At 37.4% G+C, this 27284-nt stretch overlaps 1 protein-coding gene across 1 annotated transcript in view; it reads left to right on the top strand.

Moving 5' to 3' along the window:
* Window positions 1-27044, top strand: part of LOC104277702 (partitioning defective 3 homolog) — a gene marked incomplete at both ends in the record, with an annotated part of 93849 nt that extends 66805 nt beyond the window's left edge. The window contains 4 exons of the mRNA XM_009874430.1: window positions 13330-13421; window positions 16374-16457; window positions 25163-25288; window positions 26640-27044. Coding sequence (XP_009872732.1) covers window positions 13330-13421; window positions 16374-16457; window positions 25163-25288; window positions 26640-27044 — 707 coding nt within the window. The remainder of the gene's footprint in view (window positions 1-13329; window positions 13422-16373; window positions 16458-25162; window positions 25289-26639) is intronic.
* Window positions 27045-27284: the final 240 nt, after the last annotated feature.

Genomic DNA, 27284 nt, shown 5'->3' with positions numbered 1-27284 from the left:
ATCCTTTACCAGCTTGGCAGCCACCTCCAGCACCTTGATGTCCCTCTTGTAGTGAGGGGCCCAAAACTGGGCACAGCACTCGAGGTGAGACCTCACCAAAGCCGAGTACAGGGGCATGATCACCTCCCTGCTCCTGCTGACAGCACCATTCCTGATCCAGGCCAGGATGCTGTTGGCCTTCTGGGCCACCTGGGCACACTGCTGGCTCATGTTCAGCCGGCCGTCTGTAACACACCCAGGTCCCTCTCTGCCTGGCAGCTCTCCAGCCACTCCTCCCCAAGCCTGTAGCGCTGCTGGGGTTGTTGCGGCTGAAGTGCAGGACCCAGCATTTGGCCTTATTGAAACTCATGTGATTGGCCTCAGCCCATCGATCCAGCCTGTCCAGATCCCTCTGCAGAGCCTCCCTATCCTCAAGCAGATTGACACATCCGCCCAGCTTGGTGTTGTCTGCAAATTTACTAAGGGTGCATTCTATCTCCTCATCCAAGTATTGATAAGAATGTTAAACAGCAGCAGCCTCAGTACCGAGCCCTAGGAGACACCACTCGTGACCAGCCCCCAACTGGATTTAAAACTCCCTTGACCATGACTCTCTGGACTCAGCCATCCAACCAGTTTTTCACCCAGCAAAGTGTATGCCCACCCAAGCCAAGGGCAGTCAATTTCTCTAGGAGAATGCTGTTGGCAATAGTGTCGAATGCCTTACTAAATTCTAGATGACATCCGCAGCCTTTCCTTCATCCAGCCAGTCATAGTAGGAGATCAGGTTTGTTAAACAGGACCTGCTCTTCATTAACCCATGCTGACTGGGTCTTCTGGTACAAGACATGGCAATAAATGATTTATTTATTGAATTACTTTTCTTTTTGTATAATTTGCAGTTAGTTTGCAGAAAGCCTCTGGATCTGTGCTTCTAGCACTGATGTGATGTCCTACACTTTGTTTCTTGGTACATTTTAGACAAAGAAGTCTTCTTTGATGGTCCCTGGACAGCTTAAGTGAGATGGTGATGATGGTGCAGTTTGGCTGTTTTTCATGTGTCGTCGCGTATTGTGTGAGATTTCTACATGTGCACATGCTGCTGTGTTTTTGGGACCAAACCACTCTGGGGGAATCGGTGCTTTCCTCATCCTGTCCCCAGCCTCCAGTGATGGGGCCTGTGGTGCTGCTTGCTGCCCTGGACAGGGAATGACTTGCAGTGATGAGTCTAGATGTTTTTTTGGTGTTTTCAGAAATTGGTGTAATGCTATCTTATTTTTAAAGTGCCATTTTTGCTTCTGTCTTTTTTGGTTGAGTTAATGAGCACATGTGATTATTTTATATTTTTTGGAAAGTAAGGCTCTGTCTTTCTCAGAGAGATCACCCAAAACTGGGAGCATCTATGGCTGGAGATGAACCTCAGAAATATGGAAAGAAATCTTCTGGGCCTCAATTTCCTCAACTAAAGAAAGGATTTGGAGAATAAATTTTAATCTTCCAGAGGGTGAAGTGAAGCTAAAGTCATTATTGTCCATGAAGCACTTTTGCCATGCTGTGCTGGAGGGCACTACAGAAGTACTGACTACTATTTATTTTGAATTTGATTTAATGCTTTTGATTAAAAAATTAATAAAATTGTCATAGACCAGATTGTAACCCTGTAGGCACTTGGAATGGAGCATTCGTAAATGAAGCATTTACTGAGAAGTTTGAAATTGTTTTTCATGTTGACTTCAGCAAAACAAATTGAGCAAAGAACAATGAAAAATGCTATAGTATTTTTTGTTATTAAAATCGTGAATTTGTTTGGTGCCTAAGGTAAAATTCACGTTGTGCAAAAGACCAAAAAAAGAAAATGCCACAGCATACATGGAGCTCAACTGAAGCAATTTTAGTGGAGTTCCTCAGTGAAGGATGAGGTGAAAAGCGAAACGTGACATGTAACTGTGCACTTTGGCAAAAGGGAAGTAAAACTGAGAAATGGTAAAATCTCATCCCTCGAACTCTGCGCAGGAGCTGAGAGCAGGCTCGGGTGCCTTGTGCCCCTGTGGCGAGGCCAAGGGCCTCGTGGTGCCATCACAGTGCCGGGGTTCCCTTGTGGAGCTTCCTCCCCTGGAAATTGGGGCTGGGACCTCGCCTGCTTTTGTTTCTTTAGGGGAGGAAGAACTGAATCAGGAACAAGTAATTTTAAGCTATGCAAGTTAGGGATCCTTTAGCTTGGGTGTGTTTGTCCATCTACATGGTGTGTAACACAAATGACCTTTAAAACAGCAGGAACTGAAATTAAAAAAGTCATAAATCAAAGCTATATGTTAGAACATCCTAGCAAATGAGAATCAAAGACAAACCACTGTCTAAATGAGAGGAAACCCATGTACTTTGCATAGATGAAAACTATGTCCATCTTAGTGAGATGATAAAATATAATTACGATTTTCTAGTTCTTTGGGCAAAATTCACAGAGTGATTTTTAGCAACACAAAACCAAAACCCTTGCAAATTATGTTTCCTAAATGAGACAAAATTTAAAGTTACAGAATACATGCTTGCTTTAAATTCCCACCAACGAACTAGCTTATTGGAAAACAGATATTTAATTAGATTTTTTAAAAAGCCAAGTGTTCAGTAAGCTTTCTGATGTCATCTCTAAACAGTCCTTAGCCATGCCAAGAAAAATATCTAGAATTGAATTTTGTTATTAAGATGCCTCTGTGAGTAAAATGATGTTTTGTGTGACGGAGAACAGAGTGCTATACTTTTAGCTTGCTTCTAAATTGACTCTTACATTCAGTACTCGAGGGTATCGAACTATTCTGTACTTGGCTAAAGCTAGTGAAATCCTCACATGCTGATACAGATCTGCAAATCAGGCAACAAGGGACTATTTCAGATTAAAAAAAAAAGAAAAAAAAAGAGTGAGGATAAAAGAGCTATGAGACCTGTTTGAAAATTGCCTAATGACAAAATCAAGTTGCTAAATAAGAAATGCTTTTTGTATCTTAAAAAAAAAGGAAGAAAAAGGAAAAAAAGAAGCCTCAAGAGGATGAACATCATGGTCTTTGAAAAGATGAGGTGAATAATAATATATTCAGGAGTGTTACAGTGAATATAGGAGGTGATTTATGCAGAATTTTCTCCTTCCCTTTGTCTCAATATCAAGGGGAAACTATGTGACTCATCTGTAATGCATTTCTGCAGAAGTCTTTCAGATCTCTAAACTTATAGGTGGAGGCAGGTACATTTGGTTTTCTGTTGGGGGCAAAAAAGTGTGTGTCCCAATTTCATGTGTCCGTTGTCATTTCATTAGCTTTTAAAAATCACCCAGGACTTAATGAATTTATTTTTTTTTTTTAAGTATCTGTATACAGCATAGGCTAACTTCCCAGATTAAAGAAAAAAGTATTTAAAATTCTGTTGCTCTACATTAGGAACAAGCAGGTGAACTTAGTGTGGATCTATTTATAGGAGAACTAATGGATGTGCCTAACTTGACCTACTTTAGAGTACACTGCACAAAACCCAAACACACTGTAGTTGTACAACTGCCATGTACTTCCTTTTTTTTCTTACCTTAAGAAAAAACTAATGTCTTCGCTGTTGCTGTTTTCTTATAAATACGTATGTGGATTTAGAAGCATGCGTATATATATATATATTTATATGTATGCATATTTATTTCCTGGATGCCATAGTAATTCTTTCTGTTAAAAGTATATTGTATTTTTCTCCTTCCATAAACATCACCTTCTCTGTATAAAATGATTTTTTTTTTTTTGTTCTTTGCTGGCCCTAGAGTCCAGGATCTGTATAACCTGGAATTGTGGAGTAAGAGGAACTTGAGTTCTTAAGAAAAATAGACTTCATTTTGTAAAAAATAGCTCCTGTTGTGAAATATTTCAAGTAAAGCATCTTTTACCAATGCAGGGACAATTTTCTCTAAATACGTGGATATTATATGAGTTAACCCGGTATGGTGGTGGTGTATTGATGCATATATATATGTCACTTAAAACGATGAAAGGAAAGAGAAATGGTATAGGAATCCTCAACCAGAAGTGTGTTTGTTATGTGGCAAGTGCAGCACTCATGTTGGCTCACCATGTGAGGATGTCTCTGTAATTGAGGTAATTCCTGTGTTATTACAAGGTAAGTGATAAAAGAGACTTCACAAAACCAGGCCTGGCCTTTAGGCTAAACTTTGCAGGGGAATGTGATTATATATTGACCTATAATTGTAGCCTTGTTTCAAATAAATCTGATAACTATTTCCATTAAAAATATTTCCCATGACTCTGACATCAAAGTGTGACTTTGAATCTGTATTTAACATGAACCCTCGTATTTGTTTTAAACTGGCAGATCCTGGTGGTCTGTATGTCAGTCTCTGAATGGTATGACAAGAGTATAAAATTTCAGAGATTTGAACGTGGAAATAGTCTGTAGATAAGCGTTATTTAAAATAAACAAAGAGCACAGACTGTTGCCTGTGAAACAGATATGTTTTGGATCCTGAGGAAGAACAGAAAGCAGGCAGTTACACAGAATGAACCCATTTTGTTTTTAAGGCAACAATCAATTTTAGGTAATTTGATATAGTTGTTCATGGGTCTGTGAGATCAGTACTTGTCTTTGTAATACAATGAACAGATCTATAAATTGTTATTGATCAGATCTTCAGAAAGCTCTTTAGATGCTTTGGTTAATATGGAAAGTGTGGCAATTCATGTTTTATATGTCCCAAATATTTAGCTTGGGAGATTAGTGCTTTCTTGTTGCATCTAATCTTGTAGTTGGCTTTCTATCATCACATTGTTTCTTTAAAAATTCATTTGAGTGGACTGACCAACAGGCACCGCTGTTAGTGCTGGGATACCCTGTCTGGTCATGCCAAACCTTTTCTGGCTTTTCCCATTAGCTGTGGATGGTTTTGCTTATAGGTCGCTTTGTAAGTGAACTGTCTCACAAATTCATTACGTGATGAAATGTCTTGAGTTTTGTAATCCTTCAGATACTTTGGATCTATTAAAATGTTTAAAAAAAAGGTTATGGACTGTAGGAGTTACCAAGTGATGAGAAAAGGAAGAAGTGAAGCTCATCTGGTATCTTTGAGCAAGAAGAGGCATTTTGTGGCTCAGCATCCTAAACTGCTGCTGAGACAAGTAGAATCCATTTTAATATTACTGCTTTTCAGACTGTCATGTCCAAGCGTCTTATCTGTGTTTGTCTTTGCACACATGGACTATGATCCCCAACATATTAATAGAGAGATTCACTTTTACGTGATTTTTGCCACTTACAGCAAGTCAGTGTAGGAATTAAGAAAGGACTCAGTGTCTTCACCTTAAGTCTCTCTTTGAAATAAGAAATCAAGGTGTTACCAGGTTCAGTTTGGCAACAATTTACCGATTTGTCAATGAACAAAAATTCAGAGCACTGAATTATCGTTCTTATAATAAGTTTTAATGTGCTATATTATGGTGATGTGTATTATTTGTGGACTTAGAGCTGTGTCTGACCGTGAAATAGCTGTTGTGCTCCAATAACAGTTGAGTTGTCTTTAAAATGTCCCTTAAATATGATCTGTTGGGAACAGCTATTTATTGCTGTTACCCATTTGATACTTGCCATCTGCAGAGGAACCCTGATGTGTGGATTTGTCACGGTAACTATCAGCTTACAGCACATCTCCTCCCGCTGCCTCCTGCCTCGGGCTGTCTGTAGTCCTGCAGAAGTCACTGGAACGGTCTGGAGTGGGATGCCTTCAGCCAGAGGAAAACAAAGGTTGCAGTTTTCACTCAAACAGCTAATACAATCTATGAAATAAGATTAAAATATGTATTGTGAAATGCTTGAGAATCGGCATTACTTTAGACTTTAGTATGGTTTTCTTTCGCTATCAGATCCCGTTTTGTGCCATTTCCATTGATGGCGTTGCTAAGTTGCTTATCTATTTGCCTTTCCCCCCCTCAGTATTCCCTCAATATCCCCCCTCAATATTCTTTTTCTGCTGGTAGGCATAGACCATTCAGCTACATTAATTAACAAGTATGTTCAGTCAACAACAAAAAAAACCCTTTGAGTTTTAATGCATTTGGTGCTGTTTGTGGGCAAGCTACCACTGTAAGGTCATGTCCGAGATTTTCTTTACTGTAAAGAAGCAGAACCAGTAAAATGTCTCAAATTCACTAGCAAGAAAACCTTTTATCTAATCTACTAAAACTCTTAAAAGGCTCTCATATTTTTCAATGCTGTGTTGCCTACTGTAAAAAAGAATTAACTACAGCATCATCTAGTGAAGAGCTTTTTTAGTAGAAGCTCCATTAAATGGCCAAACAGTATTTGTGTTGTGCTCCTGCCACTAGCCTGGACAGCTGTGTGCCACCAAACTCCTACAGAAAGTAGGGGTGTGATTTCAGTGATGTATTGCAGGTTCTTAAGCCCCTAAAGACTATGGACTTCAGTAGACCTCTAAGCTAATACACATTACAGAATAATTGAGATACTATAGGGCTTCCTTGTTATCCATGTTAGGCGGCTTTCAGTATATGTTTTAAGAAGAGTCATTACGCATGAATAAATGGTAGTTAGTCAAAACTTAATGAAGTGTCATATTTTTTATCAAAGGAAGGTTGTATCAAATTATATTCCTCGGCTATCTGGTGTTCTGCTTTTTGGACAATAGGAAATCAAAACTGTTTCTCTTTAAAGCTGTAAAAACATTTCCTGACAAGGCACTTCACAGCAAAAATAGTGCCGTCATGAAGCCAACCAGTTTTAAGGCTCAGCTTGATCAGTTTATTAAATGGGAAATAAGAGATGATTGCCTGTGATAGCAGGGGATGAATTTGATATTCATCAGAGACCTGGGAAATCCCTTCCATTCTGCACTCTTCTGTGTCTGTATGATATCTATTCACCAATTTGACTCAGCAAGGCAAATTTCATTTTAGAGTAGTGAGGCAGATAGAAACTCTATGAATATTGCCATTCCCAGTTGTGGGATGACCATCCTGCACAAGGATGTGAATATCATAGGAATGACTGAGAGTTTGAACTCATAGGTGTGTATCTCTTTCTCTCTCTCAAGATTTAAGAATTTGTTGAGTTTTTTTTGTCATTTAAGTGGATGATAATTTAATGTAAGGTTTCTGTCTCTCCTTTCTCTCCCTGGATTGATGATGATGTTACTGATAGTACAGTGCACCTAGTATAGGACTGATGTGGATTGCAGAAAGCTCTCACCTAATTATTTGTGCATATTCATGTGTTCAAGAGGGAGAAACCCTTTTTATTTTTTATTTTATTCAATAACTTTTGGTTTTTTTCCCCCTGTGATCTTTGTAACTGCTCTTCAGATTTGATTGAAAATTGCCATTCTCTGGAGATTTGGCCAGTTAATCAAGAAGTGAGAACATTAGCACAAAAGCCTGATGCTGGTATACTTGTGCTAGTTAAGATACAGGAAAATGGGTCCCTTAGGAGCTGTTTCCTATCAACTCTGATCATACGGAGAGAAAACCTACTTTATGTTGCAAGGACCAAGCAAACATTTAGAAAACATGGCTGCCAGAAGACTAATAGCAAAGACTGTCTCTTGTTCTGTAATTGTTACAGAGAAGTGCAGGAGAGTAAAAGGCGAAAGATGAAGAGAAGGGCGTATTTTAACAACATAAGCATTACTTTTGCTATATCCCAGCTAGGGAAAAAAATACTTGTGTGAAGTCTTGCAAGAGCTTGTCGGTATTGATAGTGTGTCCTTCTGTACGGTAAAATTTAAAGTACCTATTGAATGTTATATACTCTTCCTTTATGTTGGTATTTACAGAGCTTTCACTCACTATGCTAGAATTTAAAAAAAAAAGGAGAAAAAGCCAGAAACAAGCTTGAATTCTTCTTCCAGATCACAGAGGCTGTGTATTGACAGTTTTTTATTTGCAGAAGGGTATATGTCTGATATATTTATCATATGTTGCTCACACTGGTAGCTCTGCCTGTTTACTGCGATGCTTGCCATTTCCAGACCCTGCTTTCTGCTGCTAATGCTAATAAAAATGCTGCAAGTGTTGTATAATGAGAACATCCACGCTGTATGAAGATTCTTGCTGCAGTTACTTTGCAGACTAGTAAAAATTGAAACAGGTTTAATTATGTTTCAAAAGACGGTTCCTTTGTGTAGCTCTTGTGTACCCATGTCAGCCTGTCTTTCTGCTGAGGCTGGATCTCTTGCTCAGTTAACAACTTTGCGAGTCAGAAAAAAAAATTTGGTTAGTGTACAATGTGAACAGATTTACTACAATTTACAGCTAAATTTCCCAGACTTCCTCTTTGCACTGAATACATTAAATCTCGGGGTAGTGGAGCGTGCTTTCCCAAGTGAGGGCTCCGTGGTGGAGCCGAGCCAGCTGAGATGCCGGCTTGTGCTTGGTGCGGGCTGGTGCTGGACATGGATGCTGAACACTGGTACCCTGGCTGTCCTGGCTTTCCGTAATCCCCTTCCTGGCATACAGACAAGGTGGAGGATTAAGCTGTCTACGGTGAGAATAAGTTAACAGCAAAGTCAGGGCAGGAAGGTGCAGGTTTGGGAGAGGGTGCCTGTAGCTGGTGTTGGAGGTGCAGGTGGAGACACGAGATACGAATTTAACACTGCAGTTTGCAGAACTGAACGATGAGAACGTGCAAAAGCGAAGCCAGTGGTGAAACCTTAGCACAACTCCATGCACACATGTCACATTGATAAACTTCATTTACGGCTTACCTTTCCTAAATACTAATTCAGATTTACTCAATGCGCAAGATGGTTGTTTTGTAACAGAAAAAGTGACCAGTCAGATCTTTCCTCCTATATTGGTCATTGTAGCAGACCTTGCCATGGAGTCTTCAAGTCATCAGAAAGCAGAGTTACTCTTTCATGCAACCATCATTACTAAAACTCCCAATCACATTCTGGACAACGATGAAGTCATTATTACATGCCTCTGAACTGGAAAAAAACTCCACCCGAGTCAAACACCTTTAGTCCCATTTATTTTGAGTTGCTGGTGCAATGGAGTTGTTGCTATTGACTTCAAGAGACAGGACTAAGTGTTCAGAGAAGACAGATTTATACATAACCCTTACATGCCTTCAGAGCCCATTTCCCATTGTGTCTGGCTGAGGCAGGTTGTAATTGGCACTTTATCAGACCAGGCACCTAGAAATAAAGACGGTGCAAATTGAACCTGTAGGAATTTAAGTGACCACATTAACTTTATGCAGACTCCCTGGCTGCTATTGAGTTTTGTCAAAAGATGAAGGAATGTGAACAAGTTCTGCTTGTGATTTTGGGGAGTTCATTAGAAGTGTATAGAACAGCAGAGTGGGAAAGTACTTTGAAGGTGAAATAGTGACTGGTAGTAATTGTGGAGAGGCAGCAGCTATTTCAGTAATGAAAGATAAAATGTCCTGTAAGATAGGGAAGGCAAGGCTGATTTGGAGCTTTGGAAATGATACAAGGCAGTCTTCACTCAGAAATAATCTGAGAAAATGTGGTTAAAGGGACTGTTTAGATTCACATATATATTACTGTTTGGATTCATATACATTGAATAAGATTCTGCTGGCAAGTGTGCTGCTAATATTTATTGGTTCTGAGGATTTTGTCATCTTAAGAGGTGGTAGGAAAATTTTCTTCAAAAATACTAAACAAATTGGCAAATTTTCATCTGTATTTTATTATCGCTGTGCAGATGAACTGAAACAGACCTCTATAGGCAGAACTGCTAACACTAATAGTCTATTTTGAGCAGTTTAGATAATTTTTCATGTTTTGAGTCATTAATTTTGTTAGAGAACTTAGAACAATAATGATTCTTAGAAACAGTGCCTTTTTTTTTAATTTAATTTTTTGCAAGCATCTGCAGCTGCCTACCTGTGCACAAGCTTGGTGCTTGCAAGACACAGGAATTATGTACAGATCAATTTAAAAGTAAAAATAACTTTGTGAAATCCCTAACTCTCTTAAACTAACTAAAAGAAATTTCAAGAAATTTCTTTTCTGTTTGACGTCTTTGTTTGAAGTTGTGAGACTGTTTAATCTGTATTTGTAGCCTAAATACATGGCAGATCCACGGATGCTTTATGGAAAGTTCCATGCATGCCTGGTGGGACGGCAAGGCCCAGGTTAGAGGCCCTGGCTGAGTCATCTCAGCAACAGGGAACTGCGGGAATTTTACACTGAACACATCACAATATGTAGAAGTACATGGGAAGAGGTGCTTTACGTTTTCCTTTGTGCTGTAAAAATGAAATGATCTTTTAGTAACTATTTCAATTTCAGTTTTGGGAAAATAAAACCATTCTGTCTTTAGTGGCTGTACATTAAAAGCTATGTCTTTTTGATACAGCAGGGATTGATGTTTTTATAGAGAGAAAAGAAACCTTGCAAACCTGGGAGTTTGCTCAAATCAGTTATTTCCGACAAAATACCTACAATAATATCCATCTGAGTTCTCAGAAACTTTCTTTTTCTTCTAAATGTCCTTTTCCTTGTGTTACCTTATGATAGCACATCCAGGTGGAATTTGCCTTTCAGAAGAAAACTACTTTCCAAATAAAGAAATAATTGGTTGATGCAGAGATTTTTACAGCTGGTTACTTTTCTTAGTAAATCAGAATTTTAAGTCAAATCCCTGTGCAGGTGTCCAATTCTTATCTCTGTTCACTTCAATGTGAATCAAAATCTGTGTTATTTTGAGAAGAAAAGAGAGCCTGATTACTGTAATATTAAAGATTTTTAAAAGGATACATCTTACATCTGTTGTTTGTGGCAGTAACGTGTTCGTTAGGGTTGTGATTCCTCCTCTAAGCACCTATTTACAGGCACATGCATGTTTTTGATTCTGATCTGTCTGCTGTTCGGGAAAGCCAGACAGAGGCGTGTGGGAGCTGCTGTTTCTTAATTGCTTGGATAACTGACAGTGAGTCTGGTTCCAAAACTTGCTGTGTTTATCGTTCTCAATACAAAAGGCACAAAAAGTAGTTGCGATGGTGCCAGATAGCATCTGTTTTGCATAGCTTTTGGTTTGCAGTTTCTAAGGTGTTATATCCTAGTATTAAAAGATAGGATACAGGAGTGTGCTCAGGATCAAGCAAGGGGATGGCAAAGTAAACCTCTGGAGCAGCAGGTGGGACAGCAAGAAGGAAAAGGAGATGTGCAGCAAGTGGAGAGGTTTAGGAGTGAGCTCACATTACGAGGCTCTGGCAAGGAGAGCAAAGATACTCTCTGGGCTGGGAAGTGGTGCAAAGAAAGCTTTCTACAAGGATTTAGCTTAAGTCTTTCACGACGGGCTTCATCCCAGGAGGACACTGAAAGTGAGTCTAACAAGAGCAAGTCCAAAGAACGGCTGCAAAGACCAAGTGTGTTGTTTACAGACTTACTTGAAACCAGTCAAGGGCAAAACCTGTGGGGCTGAATAATGATAGTGTAGGACCCAGGTCGTACTAGATGAAAGATGTTTACGTTGTACGTATGTAAATACGTGCTAAAATGATACTGCATAAAGGCACACATTTATTTGTTGGCATTGTCAGATCTACTACTAGGTAGGATGTTATTTCAGTCTCTTCTTACATGTGTTTATACTTAGCGTATGTTTGCTTGAAAAGACCACACGTGGAAAGTTGCCAAGAACGTTGTTTTAACGAAGTCACATTCATTTGTGATGACCTTTTATCATAGCTGAAATTCAAAATTATGTTTCATCAGCAACTCTGATCTTGCACATGATAGCTTCAGTGCAATATAAATACTTACATAGTTGTCTACAATCACCAGCATCCCTAGCTTCAAAACAAGAAACCCATGGCAACAGTGATCTGCAAGATGCTGTACAAAACAGGGTGGAACGTTTCTTTTTAATGTGAAACAACTCCAAATGTTCTGATTTTCCTGTATGTGCCTTTTTGAATGTAACTTTAGAACTGCCATGCAGATTTGAATATTTATTTATTTTTAAACTTCATGCAGTGGAACATATAGATCTTCAGCTGAAAAATCAGTAAATGTAGAAATGTAAACAGTAGCTTATGTCAAATGATATATGTGGATTATCTTTATAAGCAATGTTTATAAGCAGCATTTAGGGAAAATATTTTATTCTGAGTTCTTGTTTACATTCTTAATACAGTTCTAGGCAGGTTCAAGATGCTGGTTAACCTTTGAAATGCATTACTTACCTAGTGCTTAACAGAGATAGATGACAAAGAAGTGCGTATTAAAGCCTCTCAAAGCACAGGATCATCAATCTTCAAGTAGCCTGGCTTCATGCGGCGCCCTCCTAGCCAGGGTGCGCATGGCATAGCTGCAGCCCCTGGAAGCTTGAGGCATCCAGCCTCCTGCTTTCGTGCATTCTCAGTAGAAATATCAACTGGACGTTACCAACTGCCTCTGCTGCCTTTAATATGTCTTCGATAATTTAATATATCATCTGACTGCTGAACTCATAACCTGTCATTATTTTACTGACTTGATGGTTCTTGCTGCAGAATGTAATTCTGCTATGTGAAACCTGTTGTTCACACTTCATAATATTTTGGTTTTGGTCACACAGCTGATTAAAAGTATAGGCTTCTAATGAGTAACACAGGTGTAAGAAAGGTTTTAGACCTTACTGGTAGTCCTTGAATTACCTTGATCTTCATTTGAAAGTATGGCAATCACAACTTTGACATTAAAATTATACATCTGGTGAATAATGTATGTACTTTTTGGAAAGTCAAATTAAAAATAAAATCAATTGGGTAGCATTAGAGCGTCACGTAACTCTTTGATGTCAGCCTTTTCTGGCATGCTATTAATAAAGGTCTGTGATAAAATGTTTAGAGGTCTTGGTGCTTCATGGAATTGTAAGAGCTGCATTTCCTTATACTGTTTTTAACTCTTTGCAAATGGGCCTGAGTGAGCTGTCTTGTGTCTTCAGTCAAATTCCGAATGCCCTGCCCAGAGAGAGCTCAGAAGGAAATTGCCCAAAAGCTGATGAACATTGTCTATTTTGTGCTTTTACTTGGGTACCTTTTAGAAAACTGCTGGCTGTGATAGTTTCTGTAGTGTTGCTTTTACAATTGTACTAAATTTAAGATATAAAACTGGCCAAATTGTAAATATCATAACAAAAAACACATAAAGTGACAAAAACGAATTTACAGCACTTTCAGACAGTAACAGAACATAGTTTTGTAGTCATGGAAGCACGCATTTCCACTGCACTTGTTTTTACCTCAACAATCTGAAAATGGTAAAATGGCATTATTAAAGTGATTTAGCGTATTAAAACTGAGTTTAAATGATTATGTTTTTTTTTTTTTAATATCTAGGATGAAGATCGAACAGAGGAGGACAACAGCAGAGTTGAGCCTCTTGGACATGCAGACACTGGTTTGGAGAACACTACAAATTTTTCCCTGGAGTAAGTTATTGGCAGAACACATTGTTTTAATGATGAGTCTTGAGACTGAACATAGACTAGCAAAAAATTTTAGAATAATATGAGTGATACAGCTATTAAGAAAGTGGGGCAGTTTGGTTTTTTTTTAAGTTACATGTTGTTTTGTTTTTAAACAATTTGCTTTGTGGACTCTTTTTAAGCTGATTTTAAACAGTTTTAAAAGCCTGTGTTAAAAATGAACACTGGAAACTTGACATTTATAAGTGCTGATGCTACAGTAGATTTTTCTGCCTCAGAGAAGATGCTTATTTGATGGAACTCTGAAAACTTGACAGAAGGAATAGGGTCAGTGCTAGCACAAATAAATCAACAGGCAAGAATTTCAAAGGGGAAAATCTTAATCCCTGTCACCAATTCAGTCTACTAGGATGATGTGCATGAAGGTCACTTAAATTGTGTGCTCCAAAATGTCATACTTTGTCAAAACTGATGTTTAAGACTGAGAAGCTCCTAATTTTTAAAAAAAAAACAGTAAATGATATTTTACTGCATCACGAGGTAGAGCAAGCTTGACCTTTTGCATTTCGTTGCAAAGAGCTGATCCATTCCTCACTATGGAATTAATGAGAAAATATCCCTTCTACCCTTAAAGTAAACCTTTTAAATTGATTAAACTTAAATTTTAAATAAAAATATATCTTCCACTTCTATTATTTCTGAATTAAATTACGAATTAGGTGCAGAGGGTTTAAATGTTAGATAAAGATCATGGTGACATCTATTAGGCAATACACGCTGAGTTTTACTTTCTTTCATTTACAAAATCTGTTACATGGTAAATTCCAAATGCTATTTGCTAAATAGTTCACAGAACTTCTGTCAAGTTTAATGCTTCTTGGTGTTGCCTTCATGTAACTTACTGACTTTTCATCATATGCTACTTTATTCTTTTCTAGTTTGATATCATACTTCTTTGTGTTTGAAGTAGTTGGCCCAAACTTCTGAGAAAATCAGGAGGCAAATGGAAACAATCTCACTTAGGAAGGGGTCACTTCCTTTTGTTTTCCATTTTACGGAGTTTAACATCTGAATGTGGGATGGATTTTTCTGGAGAAGAAACGATATAAGAAAATTGGGTGCCTAGACCTTAAATGTACATTTTGGAAAAAAAGAACGTTATTGACTCAAGCGGTAGACCCAGTTAAACAGTGTAGACTGGATAAGAAAACTGTGGGCTTTTTTTTGTTTTTAAAAGAATTTAAGCTGTCTTTCCACTTATGACCATTCCAGGTGCATCACACTTATTTTCGCTTGTTCTCTTCCTGAGCCTTCGGTTTTCTTTTAAGATAATAAGAAAGTCAGAAAAAAAGTTGATCATAGGATCATTGGTTGCATACCAATAGCAAAAGTTGGCTTTCAGAGTACCTGTGAGCTGCTTTGCACACTAGTTAATGTAAACTTGGCCTCAGTGTATGGAGAGGAAGAAATGAAGTTAGCCTGTACAGAAATGGGGACGGGGAACATTACCAAATGCTGTAATGCTGTCAGTCAGAACATTGGTCCAGGTCTGAAGAATAAAATGGTTTGGGCTGATGTCTCTCATCTGTCCTGTTGTAGCAATACTTTCTTGAGCTAAATAGTGGCAATAGGGATAAAGACCTCCTGTTTATGATGTTTAAAAAATGAGTTAAAAAATTCAGACACGAATTGAGACAACAAATGTAAAGGCTACCTTAAAAATATGTTAAGAACATTATGTGGAAGAAATGTAAAACAAGCAGCAGGATTTTTGTTGACTTCATAACTCTGTGTTGTCTGGTATTCTCAAAATTCAGATCCTGCAAGCTTTTGTGGTGGGTCACCATACGATCAAGAGCTTATTGAGGGAAGTAGAAAATCTTTTACTGCTATCGTAAGGCATTGGTCTTGCTCTTTACTCCATTTCTAGATTAAATTTGCTTTGTACACTTATGAGAAACAAGCTTCTCAAAGATGTGTATATCTATGTAGAGCCAGGAAATACGGAAAAAGCCAGCAATAACAGAGAGAGGCATAAGCTAGCAATTTACATCGTGGCTTTTATTCAGATCTCTCACTTCCAGATTTACTGAGAGATTTGGCCTCCATATATTATTTTCTCATTTGGCTATTTATAACTATTTATGGTTTATGGGCTATATTCCACCTTTCCAGATGTGGATATGTTTCAAACACATCAGTAGATTTGGTCCAAATCTATTTCTAGAATTTTTGCATGTCTCTTTCTGAACTTCTCCTTCCTCTTTGATTTTTTTCCTCTCCACAGCAAAATTGAAAACTAGATGCATAGTTGCTTCAGAAGGACGTCTGGTTGGTTTTATAGTTAAATCTTACTTTGGAAATTTTATATTGTGAGGACATACAGATACGAAAATCTTTGAATAAAAGAAATGGAATTACATTAAAAAAAATCAATATGTTTTAAAACTAGAGGAATTTAGCCAGTTAAAATTTAGTAATTCTCATTTGATTAAGGAGTAGTTATGTGAAAGCTGATGTTAAGGCTTAGAGTGGGCTCTCTTTAAGATAAAAAATAAAGCATGCTGGTCCTATGATCAGCTTTTAGGCTTCCGAGGAAAAAATTTATGTGTAATTTAAGGTATTTCTGCTCAATGGTCAAATTTAGCTTTAGAATAAGGAAAAAAGAAAACAGTATGCATGCAATGATGATGATGATTATACCTATTTCTATGTAGCAAACAGTTTACAGAAATTATCTTTGATTTTTGTTTAGTTTATTAATTGCATTGTTTTTGATGATTGATCTCCTTTCATGCCATCAGATTAATCTTCAGGTACGTAGCATTCAGCAGTGCTTTCATCACCATGATTTGCTTTCTGGAATGGTTTTGTTTTTCTGTGTATGTTTGTGTGAGGTTTTTTGGTTCCTTCACGGTACATGTTCATATTCCCTCATTCATCATTGTCTCACAGTGATATGGTAAAGCTCGTAGAAGTCTCCAATGACGGCGGGCCTCTGGGAATCCATGTAGTGCCTTTCAGTGCCCGAGGCGGAAGGTAACGTATTGTGTAGGATTTTACTTGAATTGTAACTTGCTGTGTTTTATCTTAATTTATGTGTTGTGTGCCTTTGCCTTCTGTAGAATAGTGCAATTTTTTCCAAAAGGCAGTCTCATTGATTAAGAAAGGAAGAAATGCGAGTTTAGTGACTCAGTACTTGCAATGTGCTCTATAATGGAAAGGCTCTGCTTAAAAGGAGTTAGGACAGTGGGCTCTAAGTAGAGGTTCTGTTGTGGTCTCATGGGAAGTTGAAGTATAAAGGCATTTCTTTTTTGGACTCTAAAAGTTATAATCTGCTGCTTTAATTCAGGTAGATGTTTATGCAGCATTTCCTTACTGACTGTTTAGAGCCACAAGTTTCCAAATAACAGCAGGAGTCTAAACCAGAGGCATCCTATGCCTGCCTTGGATAAGAGTGGAAGAGAAAACAATCATCATGCTTTCGATATGTAGTGATGGGCCATCTGTTGGGGTTAAAGTGAAGTAGCAGAACCAGTTGAAACATTCCAATTTGGGGGACGGTGAACCTGTTTTACTGTTTGACAGGCTGGAACTCCTGAAGTTGGATTGTTTACCAAAGGAAGTGTGAAGTCCTTTACATTACAAATATAATGTGGGGGATTATATTGCTAAGCAGAATGCATAATCTCTAATGCTTACTTGATAAAGTAGAGTTTTAAAATGTAGGATCATTAACACTATCTCAGAAAATAGCTTAACTTTTATAGTAATTACTGGTGGCTTTGAAGCTTTTATGCTGACAAATGATAATTCCTCAGTAGTAAATGCAAATTTTATTTTGGTGATGCATATTTTAAGTATACACTGTATTTTTCCTCTTTAAGGAAAAGAGGAACAGATACGTATTTTAAAAAATAATCTTTGTTTACATGTGAAGGGGTGTTATGTTCTCCCATGTCTGTTGACCCAGCAACAATTTCAGTTTAGTGATGAAGAGCAAAACTATCTTGCTATAATATATATCTCTCTCTCTATATCAAATATTAATACCCTCTTTTCAGGTATGGTAAATGTATTTTTCCTTCTGTGCCAACACCTTCAAAGGATTTTAAACACAGTATAAGAGCTTTATTTGAAGTTGTTACTTTAAAACAAACGCTTCCATACTAACACGTATAGTGAGAAAATTTACTTTTTTAAAAAATTTAAGGCTGCTTTCTCTGAGGACTACAGGTATTAAGAACAAACTTCCACCTCTTCATAATCTGAAATCTATCAAATTCATTGTGTGGACGGAAAGGGTATGAGTGAATGATACTTCAAACATAAGCTAAGAAGTAAATCCCATAGAGTTGGAAATGGTTGAAATGTTCACACAGTTATCTAGGATTTAGACAGTGTGAAGGCCAAGACAAAGAATGTTGGCTGTCTCCCAAGTACGTGTTTAATAAAATGGATGCTGGAGATGTGTATTTCGACGTTTTGAATAAGAATTTTAACTTAACTAAAATTCATCTCCAGGATATTAACATGCTTGTCAAGTCTGAGGTGAAGCTTAAACTGTTCATACATAGTGAGAGCATGTAAAATGAAAAAGCCATAAACAGAGAAATAAAATATGTCACATTTTTTAAACTATGCTAGCTATGTCAAGAGCTACAAAGCACTTTTAACACTTTTTTTTTGTGTGTGTTCTGAGTTTAGGGTTGTATGACAAAGTTTTATTACAGGAAAGCCAATTTTAAATACAGATGTGTAGAATCAGGCCATACTTGAAAATCAAATTCTGTTACAGGGGAATTAATTTTTGTATTAAAGTTTATATACTTTTTCGTCATAATACTAGAACTCCCCTCACAGAAAACTGAATGGTACATGCAATTGCTATCTGAGTTTTTTCAAACCCTTACAAACTTATCTCCTGAATAGGGGAGATACTTGGGTCCATGTCTTGAAAGTGTGAAGGGCAGACTAGGAAAGGACCTGGGATATTTTCAAAACATTTCTCCCATGCTCTCTGCCTTGCAGTGAAAGAAAAGTTCATTGCACGGTATTGATTATAGGCACTTGTGTTGTGCTGCTGCTTTACCCTCCGCTGTGCCCACACCTCTACCTGCAGCCTTTCACTGAGAGTAAAGACTTTTTCCCCAGCTCCCTGCAGTGTGTGTTTCCCAGCTCCAGTTCTGTGGTGCTTGGTGGGGAGGTTGGTTTGTTCTGGTTTTGGTTTTTGGGTTTTTTTTTTAATTGTTTTCTTTTAGTCTCACAGCTCTCTTGAATGGATAAGGTAAGGTACACTTGGTTCTCCTTTTGCTAGATTCAGAGGGAGAGCAGATGTTTGGCAGGGATCCTCTTCTGCCTACTTGTTTCTCACTCGAACACGTGGCTGCTCTTTGTTCCTCCTCTGCCTCCAAAGTGTAGTGCTCAGTGCTACAGTGAACTAACTTACTTGAGCCAGGGAACTGCTCAGTAGAAACCTAAATATACAAAATCAAACACAGAACCTCAGTAAAGACTCTGAGGAATGTCCAAAAAGAAAAATTCTGATGTATCATATAGCTTAGTCCACTGGCCCACTGTTTTTTTTTATATTTGCTTAGTGTTCAATTCCAGTCATGCTGTGTTTTCAATTATTTTTCTTTCAGTTCCTTTCTTTTGCTTTTGGAAATGTTACTCAATAGGCAATGGTTATTAAATCAATAACGTTAAAAAGTGAAAAAAATGTAAAAACGTACTAATGCAATTCTCCCTGTTCCTGCCATGCAATAGGAGGGGTCTTCTCCCACCAAAAATTTCTTCCTCCCCCAAAGTAAATACTCCAGTCCTCTAACAATTATGTACCATAACTATGTGCTTTATTTATGTTGAGGAAACACTTGACTTTTTCACAGTCTTTTGAGGGTTTGGAGTAAGAATCTGTCTTCAGTATTGATTTCGATCTTGAACAAACCTGAAGAGACCTCTGCCTCATCTATATAGATGCTACTAATTATTTCTGTTCCTAGTAAAACCAAGACTTCTTCTAACAAAAAAAACCCACACAAAACAACCTCTCCATAATCCCCAGGGAAAAGTACTTTTGATTTGTACAAATATGGTCAAACTTTCTTCTTTGGATATGTTTTATTGTCCTTGTGTTTTTACCTCTAGAAGTGTATCAGTCTTTTAATGGCCTTTTTGATCATATACTTTACATAACGAGTTTGTTTACCTCATCAAAAGGAAGGAGGGGTATACATATTCATTACCTTATGGTTGTGAAGTTTTTCAAGATAAAACTTTGTTTGTAAAACTTGCTGGCGTATTTTTTCAATGGCACAGATGCAGTGCTAAGCAGAATAGGAGGCATCAAAATGAAAGCAAAGAGAAGGACAGAACAGAAAGTGTAGAGTTTAAATGAGAGCAGAGCAAAGAGGAAGCGAATGAAAGGAAAGCATAAAAGGAAGGAAAATTCTAAATCTGTGCCTTCAACACCAATCCCTCCTTCTTATTAGGTGCTCAGAGAGGAGCGCAAGCATCCCATCCCTTAAGAATAACATTTGAGCAATCCTGCCTGATGAGGGATGTTGATGCATAGATGGGGTTGCATTGAGTTCTCCTCTGCAAGCTTTATAATAATTCTAGTGTTATTTACTGTTGGCCTCTTCTGCTTTCAAGAGTCTTTGAAATCTTCCCAAGCTGTATACGCTAGCTGCTCTTCTGAAGTCTTTCAATGTCTGTCTTTGGAAGGAGATTCAATTAATGCAAGGAATATGTGAGATAACATCAGAAATTTCTGTGAATAATATGGAAGTTATAATCCCATGGCCCCGAGACTACTGTGAAGTCTACTTAGTAAAACAGAACAAAAAAGGATTTGGATGTTCATCTGAAAACCCCATAAAGAACATCCATTAGTAAGCATCAGACACGTCACTTTGATGCAGAGCAGTATGTAGGTCTCTCCAGCTGTTCTTCCTATTGAAGCATGCCACAAAATCCATGATAAATCCTACAGCTAAAACCTGGCAGCTAAAAATATTAAATCTGTGTTTCTATGTTATATATCCTGAATGTCCTAAAAATATCAAGGAAGTCTCAGAAGATTGGGAAAAATAAGAGATTGAATTTTATTGCCTTTTTTTGTCAGTTTAAATGACAAACTCAACAGATTTTGTTTAAAAAAAAAACACACGAAAAACCTCAAATGAAGGTATGCATTGATGTATACATAATCCCCATACTAGAAAATTATTTATATGTTTTTCTGTTCTTTAGTTTGTTTTAGGGTTTGTTTTTTTGTTTTAGAAGTGTCCTTCATTTTCGAGATTTTATAAAACTCTTCGTATGTTATTGTGGAAGTTACAGTCTTCTACCCAAGATACGAAGAAAACTGAAGTAATATCTAATGTCCATTGTCCGTAGTGAGCGTCCTTCACACTGCCTCCAAAGGGCCTCTCTAATGATCCTATTCTGTTTGATGATCTAGGAGGAATGTGTTATCTGCATCTCCATTTATTCCTCTCCTGCATTTCCAGCCTTTTAAGTCTCAAACATAGCCATGGTTTTCAAAAACCAGAAGCATTGGGAAAAGTTTCCCTGTGGTGTGAACGTACCATTCCCTCACTCTTTTAGGTGAATTCAAGGCTTTCTTTGTCTGATCTCAGCCTTTAAAAAGTTATATAAACTTAATAGGAAGTATTATAGGAAGGATTACTCAAGTTGAAATCTTAGGAGTAGTTACCAAAAATAGGAAATTGATTCCGGATTTCAGGCATCAAAGCTGATAAAGTTATTTTAAGGCCTCACGTCAACGTTGTGCAAAGGAGTTTATGTTCAATTTAGCATCGATCAGCCACAATAATTTAATTTGAACAAACAAGTTGATTTGCCTACTCTAACCTCCGAATCTCAGGAAATATTTACTGTGTTTATGTTCCTGTAGAACTTACCAGAGCTCTTACGTTGTGTGAAACCGCTACACATCAGCTTATCAATCTATCCTTATTTTTGCCCTGTAATTTAGTTTTTGCCTTTTTGTGTTAGTGACTTTACGTAAACATCTAAATTGGTTATTTTCTGTTCTGATTTGATTAGATTACAGTTAGCTTGCAGGTAATAGGTAAACAACTTCAGTGTGTATGTACAATGGGTGATGATGGCCAAATCATATTCTAGATGCTCAGCGTAATATTTTTATTCCTCTCATAGTATTTACACTGTCAGTTTTTATTAAGACAAATTATCATCATTTCCATACAGCTGGATGGCATGTGGGGAGTTCACAATTTCAAACAACTACCCAGACTAACTCAGGCAATTTAGTTGTCAATAAAACATTCGTTGCTTATTTCTAGTTTTATCATTGGTTGTAATTTATACCAAGAACTGAAATGTTAACACATGTAGCTGAGTTTATTTTAATTGTATAATTAGAGTAATGAACCTTGTAGAAATACAGTGGTGCAAACGCTAACATAATCTAAGCTGTTTACACTCCCAATTAGGTATTTAAAACAAAGACTGAGCTCTGTGCTTTGTTACTGTTTTCCTTCTGTCCCCATGTCAGCTAACGTCAGTCTAAAACAGTGCAGGTACCAAAATTCCCTTTATACTTATTGTTTCACCAAGGCTGTAGATTTGGAGAATGTTTCACACAATGTTTAATCTCATTCTTGAAGAAGTTGTGGTTTAAAACATAATGGGAGAATGTGGTGGAAGAGGCGTTGATTTACTTGAGTTGGACAAAATCAAGCAAATTCAAATGCACCGATATATTTGTATGCTACATGGTTGTGTGCAAACAAGTATATATAGTGACTTTTTTACTTTATACTAGATTAGTTTACAGGCTTTCAAAATGTATGTTTAGCTAATGTAGGAAACGTAATATTGAAACTGTAGTAGAGCTACATCTTCATTTACCAGGATTAATGGTGGTGACATATGGCAGGGAAAAAAAATCCAATTAGTTTTTAGGTTATTGCATATTTGCAATATCAGGTCTACTGTGTTTATCTCCAGTTACTGCAATAACAAACATGAATTCCCATAATGCCTTTTTTTTAGAGTCATATGCTTGCAACTAACCATAATGTGCTGAAGAAATGCTGTAGGAAATTGATAAGCTTTTGTCACTAAAATTTTCAGGAGCGTACGTTTTCTGGGAGAGTGCTATGCAGAACTGTGTTAAGGAAACTGTTTCTGGAACTGTCTAAAGGGATCTTTTGCCCCATGTGTTTGTATATAAAAATTAAATAAATTGAAAGGCACTGTGAGGATCCTGGTTTCAGGTTTGATTCAGGCTATTCATCCAGCTTTGAATCTTTTTTTCAGGGACTTCAGCTTTATATGCCTTGGTTAACCTACCTCTAACATTTGTTAAAAACCAAAATCCTCATGAACACCATATGTTGTGTCTGGGATGAGCAATCTTGCATTAGTAGAATTTGTAGCCTGTGTTTAATGAGATTATTTGCAATTTTGACTTGTAGTTTATTTATTTGTTACATTATTTTAGCATTGGTTAGGATTGCTAATACTTTTACTAGATTTGAAAGCTTATATAAAGAAAATTTAAGAAATGACAAACCATGCATAAGGATGCATCTTACGTTAGTAATTTAATGTAACTTCAGAATATGAAACAGCAGAAAACAGCATTTCAAGAAAAATTCTATGCAAAAAGCATTGATAAACCAATTACTTAATGATCATAAGTAGCCGGAGACATTGGGATGAAATAATCATATTATTTCATGTAGCGTATTAACTTAGACTGTTGTAGTTTGCGTAGAATTTCTTGTGGCATGTAACATATTGATATTTTGATATTTTTTATATTTAAGCAAACATGGAAGAATTGGTTCTGCTTTGTGAAATTTGGGAAAATTGTTTTTGTGTTGGTTTTCTATTTATTTATTTGACATGAAAGATGCTGGGCTGTTGGAAGGAATCTGCAAAAGGTGGAAGTTTCCAAACCTGAGGAATATCAACTTGGAATGGGGAGTGACAAGACTAGATACACACTAGTATTGGTTTTGGGTTTGAAGATTTTTTTTTTTTCCTGAAATGCATGTATTCTAGCACAATGATACTTTAGCTTTATGGAATCTTTCTGGTCCTTGTGCTCACCATTGTGATTGCAAAGAGACACGTTGCTGTAATTACAGCAGCTCAGCTTAAGTCCAGCCCCATCACAGGTGGCACCAATGACTGTATCCAAGTGGTCCATTGGGAACTAAATGAGGGTGGAGAAGGTTTGCTCTGATGGGACCCCGGACAGGTCAAAGCTGCAGTTCGTTAGATATTTTCAAAAAAAATCATTTGGAAACAGAATAGTGTCGCTTAAGTGTTACTGTCTGACTCAAACATTGTCTGATGATTTTTGTTGTCAAATTGCTTTATGTTGTTTTTCTCCTCTTAGTCTGTTTAAGTGTATAGATCCTTTCAATATCGTATCTTAATGTCTCCAGGTGATTCCAAAATGGAAATACTACTAGGATCATTCTTCTTTTTCCTTCATCTGCTTTGTAGGAGAAAACATATGACTGTTCTGTAAAACAGATACTGTATTTGTGTATGTTGATTGTAATTTAAAAATCTGAAGTGGAAGAAATAAATTACAGTTAATTTTGCTTTTCTGACCCATTTGATGAAGTGCTCAGGTGCGTAACTTAGGAGAGCATGGGGAGTCCTTTTAAGCATCATTGACTGCTCTTTTACTTTGAGGTATGTGTGAACTGCAGTGATCGCTGAAAGTTTTGTGCTAGTAGTCCTAGACTACGGTCTTGCAATTCCTGCCATGTAACCAAGTATTTTTTTTTGCCATGCCTTGAAATAACATCTGAAAAGTAATGCCATTGACTTGGATGAGCAAATTTGACCCACTGTCAAATCCTGTGGGATTTCAGTGTAAAGCTGTTCTTTAAAAAAAAGAAAAAACAAATGCAATTTCAGTGCAAGAGTAATCCTGAAGATTGAGTCCTTCTTCAAATCTAGAGTTCAGGTATAGAAACATCATTTGACTTTTCACACTATCCTACTAGTACCTCAGAAATTCATTCTTCAGGATCCATTTCATAGTTTCAGGTTGAAGATTTGTTTATCTTTTCTGTCTAGTAATGTCCTGTGGGTAAGCACTGGACAGAAGTGACCAGCTCATTGTGCAGAGGCTATCAAATGGTAATTGTCTTCAGTCATTGCTGAACCAATTAATTTAAGATAATATGCTAAACTAAAAATGGCATTCAGTAGAAAAGTTAAGGTTTAAAAATAAAAGCATTTATCCATCCCTTCATTATAGGCTGCTTGTTGTGTGAGATGACTCCCAAGTTTCACTTGCACAGAAGCAGTAGTGATGTCTGTTTGTATTCTCTGCTATTTCAGAAATTTGAATATTATGTGGAAGTCATTCAACTTTAGTTAACTAGCAGAAAAGAAAGCTCCCAGATATATGGTGCTTCTTAGAGCTTTTAGTGCTAGAACTCAAGGCCTTTTGCAAGAATGGACATGCTGTCATCACATGGCCTATTTGTTCTTACTTTTAAGTGACATGCTTGATTCACCTAGGCTTTTTTTTCATGGATAAGGGATAATAATTCATGTAATGCCTGTAAATTATTTGAAGCTGTGATATCCTCCTTCAAGGTAAAGATGGTTTAAAATTTAGTTTCTATGGTGATTATGATAAAATATTAAATCAGTAGGATTTTCTGTACTGCAAATTGTTCGAAGAGTAATCATTTGTAATCTTAATGTTCCAGAACCCTGGGGCTGCTGGTAAAGCGGTTGGAGAAGGGTGGAAAAGCTGAACAAGAAAACCTTTTTCGTGAGAATGATTGTATTGTAAGGATTAACGATGGAGACCTTCGAAATAGGAGATTTGAACAGTAGGTGTACTTAGCACACATTACATTGCATTATTTAGTCTTTAACACTGCACCTTTCAGTAATTTGAACAAAGTAAGAAAAAGTTGTCTAAGCTTGCCTTTGTAACAAAGAAAAGATACATTAAGGGACATTAGTGGTTTTTAGTTAGCCAAATACAAAAAAATCAGGATAATTATTGGCATTAGAGTATATGCACTTCTTATTTGATTGGTTTTGCGCATAACAGCTTTTTTCTTCTTGCTTTGGTATGCTGTTTATCCTGAAATTTCCATATGACTTTTGCTCTTATACTTGCACTGCATCATGTGCAATAGAAGTGGACAGCATAGAGACTTTGTTTTTAACATTTTAAAAATATTTGTGGTTTTGTGTATGTGAGAACTAGTGCTACTATATGCAGAAAATTCCAGAGAAGTTTGAGAGATTGGGGTGGATGCCTGTACTTAGTAGCATCCTGAAATGGTGAATCAGAAAGACTTTTAGAAGTGAGATCACGTTGTAGTTCACACACAGATAGTTGAAAGAAAAAACAGAGTAGAAGTATGCAGAAAATGTGAGATTCCAAAGATGATAATATTGTTCTGAAAACCCTAATATGTTGAGGGCCAAGTGACTATCATTTATTCTGACCATCCTATATTTAATATACATTTGAAATGTGATATTTATTTCTTTGACTCTGACCTGGATTGGAACATGACATTTTACCATATGGTTGAAAGCAGCTTGTCTTCGCTTGTTCTGTGGTTCTGAATCACAATGTGTTAAGTCTGTGAAAAGACTTACTGACTTTGTGTACTTTGGATCATGACCTAGAGCTCACTGTCTGTCTCTGCAGGATTAAGCATTATTTTCCTATTTCTTAATGTTGTGTTCTGAAACACTACTAACAAAAAGTGAAGTGTAAACTAGACTTTTTACAAGGCTGCATATACTTTCAGCAAATTATGGAAATACATAGTCTTTTATAAAGTGTAATTTTCTTTCTAATAATTCTGTTGTCGCTGTGATGACTGCTATCACAATTATGGCAATTACCAAGGTTCAAAACAAAAGGACACTGCAGTCATTCCATTTCAACAATGTGGTTAAATTTTTTGCTGTTCCAAATCCAGTGTTTGGAACGTTAGTTTTTAAGCATATTTAACCATCGTTTTGCCCTAACGCAATAAACCGTAGCAGAAAAGCAGACCAAGTAGACTAGTGAACAGATTCAAGTTTTATGGTTTATGCTTGAGTGCAATGTGTCTGTCAGCTCATGCTGCTTAATTAACATTAGTAATTATGCTTATAATGTCTTGTAGGCTGCCAGTCCTAATTTGCTAATTTTCTGTTCATTTTGAAACCTAGAGCACAGCATATGTTTCGCCAAGCCATGCGTACGCCGTTCATTTGGTTCCACGTGGTCCCTGCGGCAAATAAAGAGCAGTATGAACAGTTGTCCCAAAGCGAGAAGAACACGTACTACTCCAGCCGGTTCAGCCCCGATTCCCAGTATGCTGACGGCAAAAGTATTAACAATTCTGGACTTCACACGTTACAAAGAATGTCTCGAGCGGGTAACCACGCTGATCAGACAGACTCCTACTCGCAGCTACCTCATAGTGTGAATTCATCAGGGAAACCGCCCTCGGGCCTGGTACCGTCACCTCAGAAAGTTCTCACCTCCACTGCAAACAGTGGGTATAACACCAAAAAGATAGGGAAGAGGCTCAGTATACAGCTGAGAAAAGGTAAGGCACTAGTGCTCTCCTGGTAAATAGCATGAGGTACACGTACGTGTGCCCAGTGACGTTGCATTGGACAGGGCAGCTTGCAGTAGCGTGGGGGATGTGATGAGTTGATTTGCAGTAGCATGGGGTGATGTGATGGGTTGATTTTTGAAGCCAAGAGGCTGTGTTGTCCCTGATAGCATGGCCAGGAGTCCAAACGTGCATTCGGTTTGCCCAGTGTGTTTGCAAAGGCCGTTTTGAAGAGGTCTTTAACATTGTTTTC

This window comes from Apaloderma vittatum, unplaced genomic scaffold, assembly GCF_000703405.1.
Source record: "Apaloderma vittatum isolate BGI_N311 unplaced genomic scaffold, ASM70340v1 scaffold14170, whole genome shotgun sequence".
In the NCBI taxonomy this organism is placed as follows: Eukaryota; Metazoa; Chordata; class Aves; order Trogoniformes; family Trogonidae; genus Apaloderma; species Apaloderma vittatum.
The sequence above is the reverse complement of the archived record's forward strand: the minus strand, read 5'-3'. Positions and strand labels throughout refer to the sequence as shown.